This window comes from Silurus meridionalis, chromosome 1 (assembly GCF_014805685.1).
Source record: "Silurus meridionalis isolate SWU-2019-XX chromosome 1, ASM1480568v1, whole genome shotgun sequence".
Lineage (NCBI taxonomy): Eukaryota > Metazoa > Chordata > Actinopteri > Siluriformes > Siluridae > Silurus > Silurus meridionalis.
The window spans coordinates 24,681,961-24,698,217 of NC_060884.1; the positions used below are offsets into that span (position 1 = coordinate 24,681,961).

At 36.3% G+C, this 16,257-nt stretch overlaps 1 protein-coding gene across 4 annotated transcripts in view; it reads right to left on the reverse strand.

Annotated features, from left to right (window-relative positions):
• Positions 1 to 16,257, reverse strand: part of pex5la (peroxisomal biogenesis factor 5-like a) — a 71,426-nt gene that overhangs the window by 34,874 nt on the left and 20,295 nt on the right. For 2 of the 4 annotated variants that reach the window (XM_046847721.1, XM_046847722.1), the window contains exons 2-3: positions 8,240 to 8,379; positions 1,607 to 1,711 (exon numbers count right to left, since the gene is read on the reverse strand). The exons of 1 other annotated variant lie outside the window; for it this stretch is intronic. In XM_046847721.1, coding sequence (XP_046703677.1) covers positions 1,607 to 1,711; positions 8,240 to 8,359 — 225 coding nt within the window. In that variant the 5' untranslated portion in view covers positions 8,360 to 8,379. The remainder of the gene's footprint in view (positions 1 to 1,606; positions 1,712 to 8,239; positions 8,380 to 16,257) is intronic. One more of the 4 variants, XM_046847723.1, reaches the window with a different exon arrangement.

The following is a 16,257-nucleotide window of genomic DNA, read 5'->3' on the forward strand; positions in this document are numbered from 1 at the left end:
GCTCAGCTAATTGTGTCGCTTGACTGTGGTTCCTATTGCCATCTCTAAGATATTGTTGTCAAGGGATACCAGGAGCAGTGAAGCTGGCAGGAGTCTTAAGGGACAGAGACAGGGGTAGCAGGGCAGGAGAAGGGGTTAAGGAGACAATCATTAATCTGCTTTTGATAACAGCAGGACTTTACTTCCTGCAATGCATGACTATTATATTTCAGCAGGACAGAATTTCCTAAGAATAACTTTTCTTACCGTTCTCTTAATAGTAAAATTTACATTACCTGAATTTTCCTATCTTTAAAAGTAAATTAAGAAAAAAATGTATCACTCCTCCTGACTTAAAGAGCTGGTATTCATTAGTTTTTGGATTGGAATAAAAAGAAAATGACACCTTCAGACATTTATAACACTCATGATTTAGAGGTGTATAAGTAAACCTTGTCTGTGCTGTATTGATTGTTTTAAAGGTCAACATCTCTATTGACTTTTTAACAAAGTCAAACACCCAGCATTGCATGACTTTCTCCCAAACGCGCTTCATTTAGTGCTTTAAAAATATAGACCTGATGTGAACGTGACAGAGTAAAACCTGACACCGGTACCAAGTTGTGTAATATCACATTTTCTTCCACAACGTGATCATTTAAATAAGGTTTAAGTCTAAACAAAAACTAAGCAATCACTTACAAAGGATTTCTAATAAATAATTGAATCTCACTTAGTCATTACATGTGGCTGTTGATATACAAACATTACAATACCACATAGATCACATTATAAAACATGTTGCATGCACAAACATAAATACAACAAATTCATAGTGCACTCTACTCAATTAAACAGCAAGTTAGCATGTTTGTCACACAAATTACACAAACGGATTTCACACCTACAAGAGCTCAGCACACACACACACACACACACACACACACACACACACACACACACACACACACACATATTAGAAGTTTGAACAGCATTGAACATTGCGAATGACTGAAACACACAAGAAACACACAAGCAAACCTAGAGTGTTATGGGCTAAACCCAGACCAGACACAGAGAGGCAAAGGAACTCACTATAACATAAACATACACAAGATAGACTGCTTAGACATCTAAGCAATTTGGAAAAGAATTTCATGCTGTTACATACACAACTATAAAATGAAACAGAGACCAAGGTTAGCTGCTTATGAGGTGTAAAAAAAACATTATATTAGGCAATGTAGTACTACACTCCAAAATTATTCCTCTTTTTATTTCATTTCACCACTTATATATTATATTATGGAACAGGCCTGTCACCTTGTTGTGCTTTGTAAAAGTTAAGTTAGAGACAAACTCATACCAGTAGTCCCAGTTTTGCAGCTAAGATAACGTACATGTAAGCATACTAAAGAGCTCCATTTTAAACCCCATAGAGCAGCTCAGAATGAAACAAAAACAGCATGTGGGATTTGATTAGTGAGTTTTGATGGGAGACAAATACTATGAGTAGGATTTAAAGTAGAGATTACAAATAGGATGGTCAAAGCCTTGCCATTGGTTAAATCCGATCCAAATAGGCAAGATCTTTGACCCTTAGGGTTGCTGCGATAATTCTGCCCACCTTGTTGGTCACCGTGAGGAGGGGTTTGCCTTCTGGGGACGCCTTATTGGGAATCTCCTTCAGGACCATGGCAACGGCTTTATCTGCAGCCCTAGAGTCTTTCCCCTACAACAATGAAATCAACAATGACTTGTGTCAGGAAAAAAATGTGCAGATATTCCAGTATAATAATCCTTCTAGGGTGTTTATTCTATAATGTTGGCCATCATACACACTTTCCTTACACACGTCAGTCTGTCTGCTGAAGCCAGGGCTGCGGTTGTAGTAGCAAAGCAAATATCCTTATATTATCCATATTATCCATAATGTAAGGTTTTACATTATTAGTTAGCAGTCTAGAAAGTGAGTCATTTCTGAACTCAAGCCATCACCCTTGGAACAAGAGTCTGAGTGATTCAATAGGTGGTTAATGTAAGCATATCAGATTGATCCCAAAGCCAAACTTTATTATAGAAAACAAGCAATAAGCAAACTGGAAAACCAAGTCACTGACTATAAAAAAATAATTTAAACTATATGAAATTAAAGTCAAATAAAAATAAATAAATAACTGTGACATGGCAGTGTTGAGCTACACAGATTATCCTAACAGGAGATAACAAAAGTGCTCAAATATAAAACTGTAACAGAGTGCATTGCCAGTCCCTACTTCTTAATAACATCTGCTTCAACAGCTTTCATATGGAGAGGACAGAAAATTAATTGATTTTGCCTTGCATTTTGTATTGCTACTTTACTTCAGGCCAAACTTACTTTCCATTTTAAATGCTGGAAATCTATTTTTAGGGAATTTGTGAAATGCGGGGCCTATACAATTCCAATCTAGCCCAATCTATGCAGCTTGACTTGACTTGACTTGACTTCTCATATAAAAACATGTATTGACAATATTTTGAACTTATATTTACAGTATAGGTATTTACAATTTATCCCATAAAATTATTAAACTGAATAAAACTTTATTTAATGATATGGCTTATTTTCCTTTTTAATACATTTATTTCATTTTAATAATATAGAGCTAACATAGGACAGTGTATTCTCATGTAAAGACTACAAAACCTCATCTAAAAATTTGCATAAACCAAGTAACCCAAAGTGTAAGTTACATACATACATTTTACAAGGACAAACATCCAGTGAAATCAATTCTCCTAAACGTTACATATGTAAGGTAGACATAATTTACTAGGCATAAGGGCATCTCCAATATGCTGTAAATGTAGAACAGGCAATGTTGCTTGCTCAATATTAAATTATATGATGAGGTAATCCTTTATTTGACAGTTGCCATTATAGCAGAACCAATTGGTTTAATTTAAAACTGCAACAGAATGCTTGAATTAATTAAAGAAATTGTTTAATAAACATGTTTTACAAACCTGTAAATGTCAGACACTAACACAGCAATGCCTAAAGTATCTTAGGTTTTAAATGCATAATCATGGTCGCTAATTAAAGACTTAGATTGGCTAGTTTTACAAATGGATTGAATACATTTGAGAATAATTTGAGTACTATGTTACATATCTAAGTATAACAGTATAAATTGAACCACAGTGCAGCCAGCCTAATTAACCAAATGGTGGTATTAAACCACAGTGCAGCAAGCTTGATTAGCCAAATGTTGGTATTAAATTTTAGCAAAATAGACTAGAGTTCAGTAGTTCTGGCTTTGATATAAGCATTACAAAACATTGTTCTATTACAATTATCATTGCAATGTGATCTCCTATAACAGCTCACCCCACATGCTTCATTCCTTTGTTAAAGACTTGTACAAATATTCCATGCTGCACTACTTCTGACACTGTTGGCAACAGAGTAATAAAGAACTTTGTAAACACTTTATGTATGAATAAACAAGCCTTTTCCCCCCTTTTCTTTTGAAGTCTTTTGTTAGCAACGATATACAAATAAATTTACTTGACTTCCCTTACATTATTATGATTAGAATCTGTTGTGCATTTATGTGGTATCAAAGCGTTTTTAATAGCGTCTGGAATATACAGTAGAATAGTGACAAATGTGCATAGATGTCAAATTGATGTAACAAATATAATTAATCATGACTTGAATGAATGACCGTTATTTTCATAATGTATTAGTCTTCAATAGGATGCTTAATAATATCTTTGCCTAATTTATATGTGTTTATTATATTAGATAAACCGTTCATCTAACAGAATAACAGCATAAATCAAATACAGTTTGCTTAATCATGCTGCATTTTCTTGGACTTAAATGTAAGCTTTTATTGTAGTGGGACAGGCCAAGACAGAACTGCAGAACTACTGAACAGAAAGCTCCACTCAAGAAAACCTGGCAGCTTTGGAGGCATAAAGTGCATGCTGAAAATTTTCATAATCTTAATGGGCCATTAACAAACCAAGTTACCCTGGCACATACAACTTTCCCTGCATATCTACAGTATAGCAACTGAATTTAAGGGTCTGATATAGAAATAGATACATAAAAGGGAAAAAACAGCCATTGGAATTTCACAAGACATAACAGCTCAATGAATACTTTGATAAGTATGAAGGTGATGTAAATTATATGCAACAGCCTTTCCATATACTCACCAACCCATATGAACACCTATGAAATTTGGTATTATTTGGACTGACACTGGATGAGAGATTGTCTTCTGGAAGAATAGCGTTGATAGTACCATTCCAGTTCCACTTGTATAATCATAGCCAAGGCACAGTACTGGCATACTGCCACAGTACAGGCATACAAAACCACTTAACATTTAACATTAATGTCACACTGCTATAAGTTTCCTAATTTAAAAATAGGGAACACAGTGAGAAAGGAAGTGTAATGCCTGCTGCTTGGTCAGTGTTTAGTTGCCATATTGTCCCAGGATTATGTAACAGCAGTGTGGATAATGGCTGTTAGTTGCAGCTTTCAGTGCTGCCTCTGGAACACAGTTTCCTGTACTCCATATTGATGCTCCTCCTCAAAGAGAAATGATTAAACGGCTTTGATGCTGCGCCCGCCATAAATTAGCTTGGTTCAAGACACAAAGCCATTAGGTGTGTGTGTGTAGCATAGCGCTGTGCTGGGACAGCCAGGAGAAGTGAGGTATAGCCTCTCTTGAAATGAATAGGGAGCTATTAATGAAGCCTACAGAGACAGATGTTAGGAGATGTCCTTGCACAACACTATGCAGTAGTACATCCAAGAACCTGTTGCCTGCCTCAACCCCTCCATGTGGAGGAATGATTCACCATCCAAAGGCTTTAGGTGTTTGTAAAAAGCTCCACACAGAGCAATTTCTCTCATGTAATCCCCTTTTAAGGCTTTCTTTAAGGACGTGTGTATATGAATGAGCAATTCATGGTGCAGTGTCACAAGTGCTCTGCTGTAGTGTGTTTAGAGTAACTGTTTATTGAATGTGTACACCATTCCACTTAATCTTTTGAATATGCCTACAGATATGAAATAGGATTGAACAGGGTAGAGGGACATGTTTGCCTTAGTCTCTTCAACGTATAGTAATATAGAAAATGTAGCCTACAATCAACTTAGCAGCCTGCACTTTGCCATCAATAGTTGCTGAGGTGTTTTTCCCAACCTGAACATCCACAATACATGCTCTGAAACTACTATTACCAACTGTCAAAATTGCTGTAGTCAGCCTTGACTTCACAATGACTGCCAGAAATTCTGCAATTAGGAACACAGTGCAAATGCCAGGGGAGCAAAAAATACGATTCTATATTTGTTGCAAACTCTGATTGGCTGAGCCATGGTTAAATCCTGAATATACACACACACATGTGACTGCATCATTAAAATTGAATTCTATATTAATATGATGGACTTTTTCAGTTAATAGAATACACTAATATTCAATATTCACACCATGCCTGTTGTGTTCTTTAGCAACCAAAATGTTCTGTTAACAAACTATATTGCATCATGGAAGAACTGTCTATTGTGTGTGCATGACAGTGTGCGTTCATGAGACTGCCTATAATACCCTTTAATATGTAACTTAACCACTTACACACCCCCTCATGCAGTTATTGAAGAAATGCATTGGCAAAAAAAATATTGATCAGTGAGGTTACATTGGACATGTATGCATACACCACTCATGCTCACTTATACTGGGAGTCAATTGACTAAACTTGCCCCTTAAATTCATATAAGCAGCAGCTGTAATGTGAGCTTTAGAACAGTAACATATGCAGGACAGTCACTAACATCTGCTCAAAAAGCTGCTATCAGATTATATGAAAGGGGTATCAATCTGCTCATACCAACACTCCTCTGGTGTCCAACAGGGCTCAGTGTTGGGTGTGATTCTGTTCTAACTTTCCCTTCTGTTTTCTGTGAGGTCATATCGTCACATGTCTTCAAACCGCAGACACTAATGCTTCTACTTGTGTCTCAGCTTGCTCATCAGCTGTACATCCCCGATGATGCATCCCCATGTCAAAATCCTGTGATCTTCCTGGACAACTCAAATCTCACCATCTGTTACTGCACACAGCCTGGTTGTAACCATAGACAACCATCTTTTCTTCTTGCCTCATATCATTAAGTTGACTTGCTGTCATTTTGACAATGGACTGCTGCATCATGTTTTTTTGCAGATCTGCCTCTGCATGGATTCCAACCTCTGTCTAATGACCCACAATGTGGCTACATGACTTTAACCTCTCTAAGTTTCCATTTTTCACTGCCTTCTTCCACTGGTTTAAATTAAAACACTGATGCTTGCCCACAAGACCAAAATGCTCCTGTGCCAACCTACCTTAAAGTGCTTACACAACCTGCTCTGAACTACACTCGCTCAAATATTTTAGCACTGCCCAAATGGAACCACTATCTCTCAAGTTGCCAAGAAGACATATATTAAAGTATCTTTTCTCTCCTGGCACCTGGATCATGAAATAAAATTCCCCATCGGAGACACAAACTGTTTTCGAATTAGGATTAAATAGCTACTGTGTCATGAAATATGTACTTAAATTAGGTATTTCTTATTTAAAACAGTGTTTTATGTCTTGTGTTTTAATCTCCCCAACAGGGTAAAGAAACTCACCACAAGTCCAGTATACACACAAGAAATAACAGTATACTTCTGAGAAACAATTCAAATATTGTTAATACTTCTGGTAAAACCAGCATGTACTCCATACAAAACCCAACAACAAAAATAAAAAAGCAATCAAACAAGCAGTAGTAAGAGATAGTTGCACAATAAACTAGTATATGTACATGTTTATAGAAAATGCAGTAATAGTAAGAGGAACATGTATTACTAGGTCCCTCTTTTACAAAGCAGATGTGCACATCTCAGGGAGTTTCTTATATTCAAGAAATTATCTCATGATTGTTTAAACAATCAGAATTGTTACAATCCCCCCGGAAGGACTAAAAGAGTTTGTGAACACATTTAAAGTTTAACACCCGTGTTTAACCTGCCACAGAAGAACAATGCCAAATGTGGCAGAAAGATTGCATTCACGATGTACTAACTTTAAATTGCCCTTGCTTGCTTTCCTCTTTACTGTGATGTCTCAACTGCTCCAGTGAATATTATAACATCAAGACAACCTGCTCTGTACGCAGAGGTTCAAGATGAAAAAGGTTTGGAATAATCCACCTCCTCATTAACAACATCATTATCTTTTTTATATTTAAGGCAAAGTATTTATATTAAAGACCTGAGAACCTGAGTACAAGTATGTTTTAAAACACTTTTTGGTCCTCATATACAAAATTCAATTGCACATCATTCTAAAAATGAGTTCTGTATACAAACTTGTACTTGTAAATTAAAAAAATATAATTGTGTAAATGATGTATGATGTGAATATAATTGCATGTAAAATAGGGGTCCTCAAAATGAGTTGGCGTTGTGTATCATTTGGATCATAAAGCAAGAAACTTGTCACAAATGCTCTGTTTATAAGATAATAACATCGGATGACACAAACACATTGCCTTTTAAATATTAACCCACTTTATAATGGAAATATTTCATACAGAGATGTAAATAGGAAAAACTATGGAAAATTTCCAAGTGACAGAAACAGACTTCATGATGTATAGTTTTTTAATTTTTGCATTTGATCATAATTTCCAACAAGCATTTTTTTTTTTTGCACTTACTGGCTGAAGGGCTACAAATTGCACAGTTATTAAGAAAAATAACAAACGCTTTCTTTGTATTTGAAAGACAGTCTTTCATAAATTCAGTCATAAGCGGTGTCCCGTTTTTAAACAGGGCACAGCTTGAAGATGATAGGTGAAAAACATCTTCCACCAGCAAGTACTCCTCAAGTACTTCTCAAGTACTCATTAGGATTAACAGCAAGTTTACCTCAATTTAACAAAGTGTTTGAGATGATATATACTGCTGTAGGCAAGTAGCAAGACAGAGAGTTAAACCTTTCAGCACTTTAAACATTGATGGTCATAATAAAATGGTGATCTTGGTCTCATCATACATAACACATTCTGTCACATGGCATTAGGGTGATCATATATATGTTTTGCGGCTTGGGTGTTTTTTCCCCATGAGAAGCCTTCAGCCTAGCCACCCTACCAAGTAGCTCAGAGAACACAAGTGCTTGTTGTCACATGCAGGGAGTCACCAGTACTTGCCTGAAATTGCTGTGGCTCCTTTACTGTTGTCATAGGTAAGTTTTTGTCTTGTCCTCTCCTCAGGGATGTCCTGTTCTTTGTAATGACATTTGCTCTCCACTTGTAAATCACAGCCTTCATGGCCAGGTCTAGTTATGTATCTGAAGGCAAATACACGTTAAAAGCCTTTTATTACATTCTGATGCATGATTTCTTAAAAGTCCTAACACAGTCTTCATTCATTTATCTGGAGTTCAGCAACATTTTCAAGGAAACTCTGCACATAAGGCACACACCCTGAAAGAATTACATGTCCATTGCACGGCACCATGCGCACACACACACACACACACACACACACACACACACACACACACACACACACACACACACACACACAAACGTGCACCTGAATGTGATTTAGCATCACCAAGCCACCAGCATCATAGAAGGAATTTGTACATTTTTAGACATTCCGTACAGACATGGGGAACATACAGAGAAAATACACCCAAACTCAGGGTCTAGGAACCATAGAGCTACACTGCTACCTGCCGCACTGCCATACCTCCTTATTATCTTCTCCTTTTACTTTAAATGTTTGTTATTTAAAGTGTATTTTATAACTAACGTAAATTTCAATTGGTGCACATTTTATCAAACAACAGTGAGCTAAAAAAAAAAGCCATTTTGTTTATTACATATTCCTTCAGCAATATTGTGGTTATTTAATTTACCAGCTTATCAAAACAAGAGGAACAAAAATTAATTGCATGTATCATAATAATTTAGTGGAAAAATAATTGCCGCAACACAAACTGCAAACTGATTTACAAGTCGTGATATAGGGCTCATCCATTTATGTGAAGTAATTGGTTCATGTCTCAGCATGAATAAAGTTCAGTGCAGAGGATAACAGATTCTCCACACTTTTTTAAGCCATTAATAATACAGAATAGCCATCAGCTTCTTGAATAAGTACAGCTCTCTTTTTTTAAGATTCTGCTTTTTTTTCAGTAATGAAATTGAATGTATTGTTATTTTTGCTGATTACGGAGTATACAATTCACTGGATAAATCCTGATGTACAATAGATCCTGCTTTTGTAGATAACTGGCTTTTCTGGTTCAAAACACATTGCAAAGCACTTAGACCTTGTATATGTCCTGCACATTCTGCTAACTTTGATCCCCTTATGCTTTGCCAGTACGGCCCATTAACATTATTATTTTTGCTGGCCCAAATATCTTAACCTTTTCTCCCTCTATACCCACTCCATTGGTGAAGTCATATCCTCACATGGGTTTTCTTATCACTGCTATGCAGATGACACTCAACTCATCTTTTCTTTCCCTCCATCAGATGCTCGTTCTTGTCGATTTCTTCTCTATAACATCCGAAGGATTCGACCATTTCTGTCCATACAGGCTGCCCAGTTGCTTGTTCAGTCTCTTGTCATTTCAAGACTGGACTACTGCAACTCTCTGCTGGCAGGTCTTCCCCTGAACGCTATTCGTCCACTGCAAATGATCCAAAACGCAGCTGCACGACTTGTGTTCAATCAGCCCAAGTTTTCCCACACCACCCCACTGCTGCGCTCCCTTCACTGGCTTCCAGTAGCTGCACGTATCAGATTCAAAACACTGATGCTTGCCTACAAGGCCAAAAATGGACCAGCACCATCTTACCTCAGTGACCTCATCACATCTCGCACTGCACCACGCTGTCTGAGATCCTCCAGCACTGCTCGACTGGTACCACCTTCTCTCAGAATGAGAGGTAAGTACAATTCAAGGCTCTTCTCTGTTCTGGCACCGAGGTGGTGGAATGAACTTCCCCTAGATGTCCGTACAGCAGAGTCCCTGATTTTCTTTAAGCGACGACTGAAAACCTACCTCTTCCTGAAATACCTAAATTAGCACTTTCCAAGTTTGTAGAATTCGAGTTATATTTATATTGAGTTTGTATTCTTGCGTACCAGTGTAGATTTATTCACTACTAGAGATTTAAAGCACGTTTGTATGTCGCTCTGGATAAGGGCGTCTGCTAAATGCCGCAAATGTAAATGTAAATGTAAATGTTAACATGGACCAACGGTTTTTGAAGTCCTTAATTTTTTTCTAATGGGTTTTTTAGGCTACATGTTCTTTGAAGTCTGTGTCACTTACTTCTATGACGCTCTATTGTTTCTGTGGAAACATACACCATTGGAAAGGGGAGAAGTGCAGATACGTACACAGACTGGGTGCTCTCAGATAACCAATTACATCTCAGAAGGACTGACCATGAGCTAACTTCTAGAAAGGATAAAGGAACTGCCAGTGCATCTCAGAGCACGGGTTTCAAATTTGCTCATAAAGATGTGGCAGTGACTCACAGTAAAGAGGTCTCACAAGGCTTTGACTGGCCTTTTTCATCTGCAGCTCAAATTACTCCGAATCCCCTGATCACAGAAAGCAATACTTTCTCAATTCTCAATTTACCTACCGCTAACAAACACAATCAAAAACACGAACAAAAAGGTTAAAATGATCCAGAATTGATTTTTTGGTACGTCAAGCAAAAAGGGGGAACACAGTCTTTAAAAAAAATGTCATGATATTTACATACTTTACGTGTAAATAGCAATATAGTGTGTATTTTCTCATTCATGTCACACTACACATGCACACATGACATTTCAGTTATATGTCACATAGAACAGAGCACGTGGGGTGCAGATCACACTTCATGAAGAGTTCATGTTCTAAATTATGAATTTCAACACCTAAAACACAAGAAGGAAAAATCGATTCCTTAAAAATTGAGTCAGTTTCAGTGTACTACAGATAATGTTGATGAAACACGCTAAGAGCAATCACTTGCTTGTTATTAAAATATTAAAGATATTACGAAGTATGTGTGGAAACATGCTGCCAGCAATGCTTACTCATCCTGCACTATGTGTTTTCTTCGTAGTCATTTTGGCTCAGCCATTGTCAGAAGTTTCATTATACCTGCTGGTTGAATATTTCATTAATTGAAATGGAACTCTGCTGTACAAAACAGGGTGTTTATCTTTTTTTAAGCTTATGGTAGGATTTAATATCTGGCATATTTTAATTTCAGGGGCTATTTTAAAATGACAAAGCCTGTGATGACATCTGTTTAATTTAAATTGGATCAGTTTTGATGAAACAGACTGACTTTAGTGTTGTTTGGTGTATTATAGACATCAGGGACTTAATTAAAACAAAAAGTTTGGTTTGGCTTTGGCTTAAAAACACTGATGTAAAATAACCAAACTCCAGTGTTGCTTTTAAAGGAATTTACTGGATTATGCCGGCAGTTTTATACATATCGTGCAAAATGATTTACAGTTACCAATTGACTTAAACAATGCTGCAAAACTAACTCAGAAAATGATGTTGCATGCAGCAGAATTAGAAAACACTGAGTAAAATAACACAAAAAGAATTCGATGAGCTTAAAGCTGAGGTTAATAATATATACAGGAGAAGGTACTTTACATTGATCCCCAGATTATGTAGTAGACTGCCACACCCACCATCCCTGTAAACTGATTACACTGTCATTTCTATCACTATAAACAATGTAAGATAAATGATGGAAAAAATACAAGAGGAAAAAAATATCTAAAATAAAAATAAATAAAAAATCCCTAAAAAATAAAAACTGAGGCATTAGATCTCTATAAGAGACACACTATATAGACAAAGTATTGGGACACCTGACCTTTCCTGCCATATGTGGTTCTTCTCCAAACTGTTACCACAAAGCTGGAAGCACACAATTGTATAGGATGTCTTTGGATGCAGTATAATAACATTTTGTTTTCACTTGAACTTGGAAAACCAAATCTATTCCAGCATGGCTTAGCACCTCTGCACAAAGCGAGCTGAATGAAGATATAGTTTACATGGTTTGGAGAGAAAGATCTTGAGTGGTCTGATACTCCGATCTCAACCCTACTGAACAACATTGGAAATAATCTGAACACTGACTGCACCCCAGTTTTAAAATTTTGACAATTGTCATCGACTATCTGTATCAATAAAATATATATGGAATATTGAATATACTAAGTAAATTAAAAAAAAAATCACTTCTGCTGGTTAGGATAAAGCATTTTCTTTTTTTTTGTAAAACAAAAGTAAATAAATAATATACTTATGCTTACTGTACCTTTAATATATCTATTATATTACCTAATAACCCTAATAGTAAGCACTAGGGGGTGGACAGCATGAGAAAATATTGTTATGATTCTCTCAAAAGAACAATCTGCATTGCAATTTATAGGTTTGCATAATGCATCACAATATGTAGGTTTGTAGACAATTCCCAAAGTAAGCAAATAGCAAAGAGAGCGCCAACAAGTGCACTCTCATGACCAGTTAAAATTGATGATAATTTTATAGTGGCTTTTGGAAAACTGGGACGATGCTGCTCAGGTGTGCACTTTGAACTGGTGAACATTGATGAAACTATCCCCAGTGGTTTGGGAATGCCCTCTAATTTACAACAGGGACCAGATTGGAGACTGCTTTCACACAGTTAACTCAGTAGCCATCAAAATTGTGCTCAACCCCACTGCCCTTTTGGCTAGCTGTGCTCTGCATTCACTGAAAATGTGACAGGAGGCATGCTGCACCATTAAGGTTATATGGCAAGCTGCTGAGCAGGTGTGATGAACAAAAATAAATCACACCCCAGGGGGCATGGCATTATTCTTTGAATATCTGGTGAGGGAGGGCTTGAGGGATGTCGTGGATCCTACCTGCATATTATCAAGACATATGTGCCCAAAAATATGCAAGCTTGCAGTCTTCGGTTGCCACAGATGGCTTATGTATACATAAGACCTCATGTGACTTCATACAGACAGGTTAATGGGAGTGTTCAAAAGGTAAAAAAAAAAAACATTCAGAAATGACCCAGTGAGTGGACTGGCCAGGACCACATTGGACAGAACTCTCACAAGTGTGTTGCTGTAATCTTTCATATTAAAACATATACAGACATTTTTTTATTTGAAGCACTACTGTAAGACAACAATTGTGATCCTTGTGTATATCCACATGTATATTTTTTTAGTGCTGTTCCTCCTGATCCATTATCTCCACTGAGACTGATGTTTACCTCCCTTGTGAATTATGAGGTTTACAGAGATACTTTAGAGCATCACACATATGCAGAAGCTGTGAAGCCTGTATATATATATATATATATATATATATATATATATATATATATATATATAAAACAGCGTCCTGCTGAGCTTTTATGCAAACTTCTAAACCTAATCTAACACACCTGAATCAGCTAATTTGTCTCCAGAAACCTTAATTAGCTGAATCAGCTTTGTTTCAGATTACGTTTGGAACTAAACTCTGCTGGAAATCAGAACAGAATAAGAAGATTACAGACTGCCCAAATGTTTAATTTTGGATACCTCTGTGTTTATGATGTATGCACATATGATTGCTTCTTTTTTTACTATATAGGACATGGGGATAAGTTAATTGATCTCTACTATTAAAACAGATCTCTGTTTTCCTCTATATTGAAACACAGATGCTACATAAAAACTGAAAGATGTCTGTCCTGAACACTGAGAAATCCAATGTCCAAGAATGAATACATAAACCCTAAAACTTAACCTGTTATCAGTTCTTTCAGAGCTGCTGTTACAGAAAACACCACTATAGTAAATTACTTGAGAATTCAATAATGGTGTAGAATAATATGCTATAAAAGACTTGGACTGTAAAGAAGTTGTTTTTTTATATAATGATTCTTACTGTCAAGATCTTCCCGGCACATGGTGGCACTTTCGGTTTCGCGGCGCGCACATCTTTCCGTTTTTGTATTTATGGACACCCAAGAATTTAGCTCTGGGCCAGATTATCTCACCTGCTTCCTGGTCCCTGAGTATACTCTTGCCACCCTGTCTGTTCTGATTTTTTATCCTGTTCCTATCCCCGATCTCTGGTTTTCACTTTGTTTTTAGTTAGTTTTTTTGCGCTACCTTTATAGTTATGTTTGCTGGTTTTTGTTTTTTTGGACTGTTTTTGGAGTTTGGTTTTGGTATCCCTGCATTGCTCTGTCTCCTGGCCCTTGGAATCTGTACTGTTTATTGGACTGTGTTTTTGCTTTGCCCCATTGCTCTGCTTGCTAACTTTTTATGTTTTCTCCATACCCCTGTGGCATCCTGCATTTTGGTCCTTCCTCTGAGTCTCCACTCAACCAGTCACACCCACGATCTACGACACCTACCATGTCAAAAGTCTCATTAACAAAATTCAAGAAGTTCAAATTAATAAAAATTATTTGTATAAAAACTTTTACTTGATAATCTATACATACAGCCAGGACTTGCTGCTTTGAACTGGATCCCTAGGACAGTGATGAAGCTGACTTTTTTTTTGGCCGGCGGTTTTTAATTTACTCTGGCATAATGAAAAGATAAATAAAACAACCTCTTTTGCCAGACAAATGTCTGAAAGCACAAGCTCAACATCCTTAAAATGAAAAATGCCTGCACCTAATCTTTACATTAAGCTGCACAGGAGTTGGACCAGAGGCAGCGTTATAAAAGCTCCTTTAAAAACAATAAATGCTCCAGCGTCAGTACTTTTAGGCATTTTTTTTATTTTGGGAAAATTAAATAGTAACTTAAATGTTCAAAATCCTACCTGTGAGTATATATAACACTAGACTTTTCACGTAAATACTCCCACAAGTGTGGATATTACATTGTATAGTTTTATACAAATATTTATTCTATTGAATGAATCAGTCTGTAACACAATTGTTTGAATAAACTCACCCATAATGAAAAAAGGTAGTGTTTGGCCATATTTAAAGAAATGTGCTGTGTAGAGTTTACATATAAATATTTAGTTTCTCATCAAATCCTAATCTAATTGTTCAAATTAAATTAGATTTATACAAATATCTACTCTTTTAGCTTGAATTAAGTAGAGTGACCAATACATTTTTATTAATGTAGCATTAACATAATTCAATTAAATTATACAATCTGGTAAAGATGCTTCAGCTGACAGGAAACAATTATGCAGAAAGAAATTTATTATAATTTTTATATTATATATTATATTAAAATGATCTTGATCGTAATTTAACATTGATCATGAGCTTCATTGATCAAGGGTGTGAGTTTGGCTTGGAAATACATGATAAAATCATGTTAGCTGTTTAAAAACTGTGTTAATGCTAAATCAGTTTATTTAAATGGAAAAAAAATGTACATACACTGATGTAATGTCATAATGTTATGCCTGATCGGTGTATTTGATTCAAGTGAATTTAAAAAAGCTAATAAGCTAATAAGCTAGTACATTACTTATTAGGTAATACATATTGACAAAATAAAACTCCCTGTGCTTATAGTGAGCCAAAATTCTATGTTTGTATTTAAACTGTGGGTGTGGATGCACTCCAATTAAAATGAAAGCACAGCTTTATTAGAATTTATACATTAATACGCATACACACTGTGCTAGCAACGGCTGGACTTTTCTGTTTCATAAAAATTGACTTTTGTGTCTAGTTTAATATTCTGACTCATTTGACATCTAAGATAACTAGTCTTATCCTTTAAGCAAGTGCAATCTTACTGTTTCAGCTTCATGTATATTGTTACCGCAGAGCAGAATCAATGAGTCTGGTGCTGGTCTCACTTAACTGCACTAGATATACACTGGTTACCTCAGCAAAGGCAATTCCTCAGGACATTACCCATTATTGGTGACCTAGATCAGTGATGCTCAAGAAAATGGAAATAGTTAACCCCATAGGGGTTACTTGGGAGGTTTGTCATGATTGCTTATATAGTAGCTGATGCTGCTCGGATGTGTTAAATGTTAAAACGTCTTCTTTTGCAAAGGACATAATCTGTGTCTGCAAAAGAATAGCCTAAAGATTTGCATAGCAAGCCATGGCAGATGACATCAACCCTAGATAATTTGAATAGAAGTCTTTGTAAACCCTCGCTGCTATTACCAGACATGTCT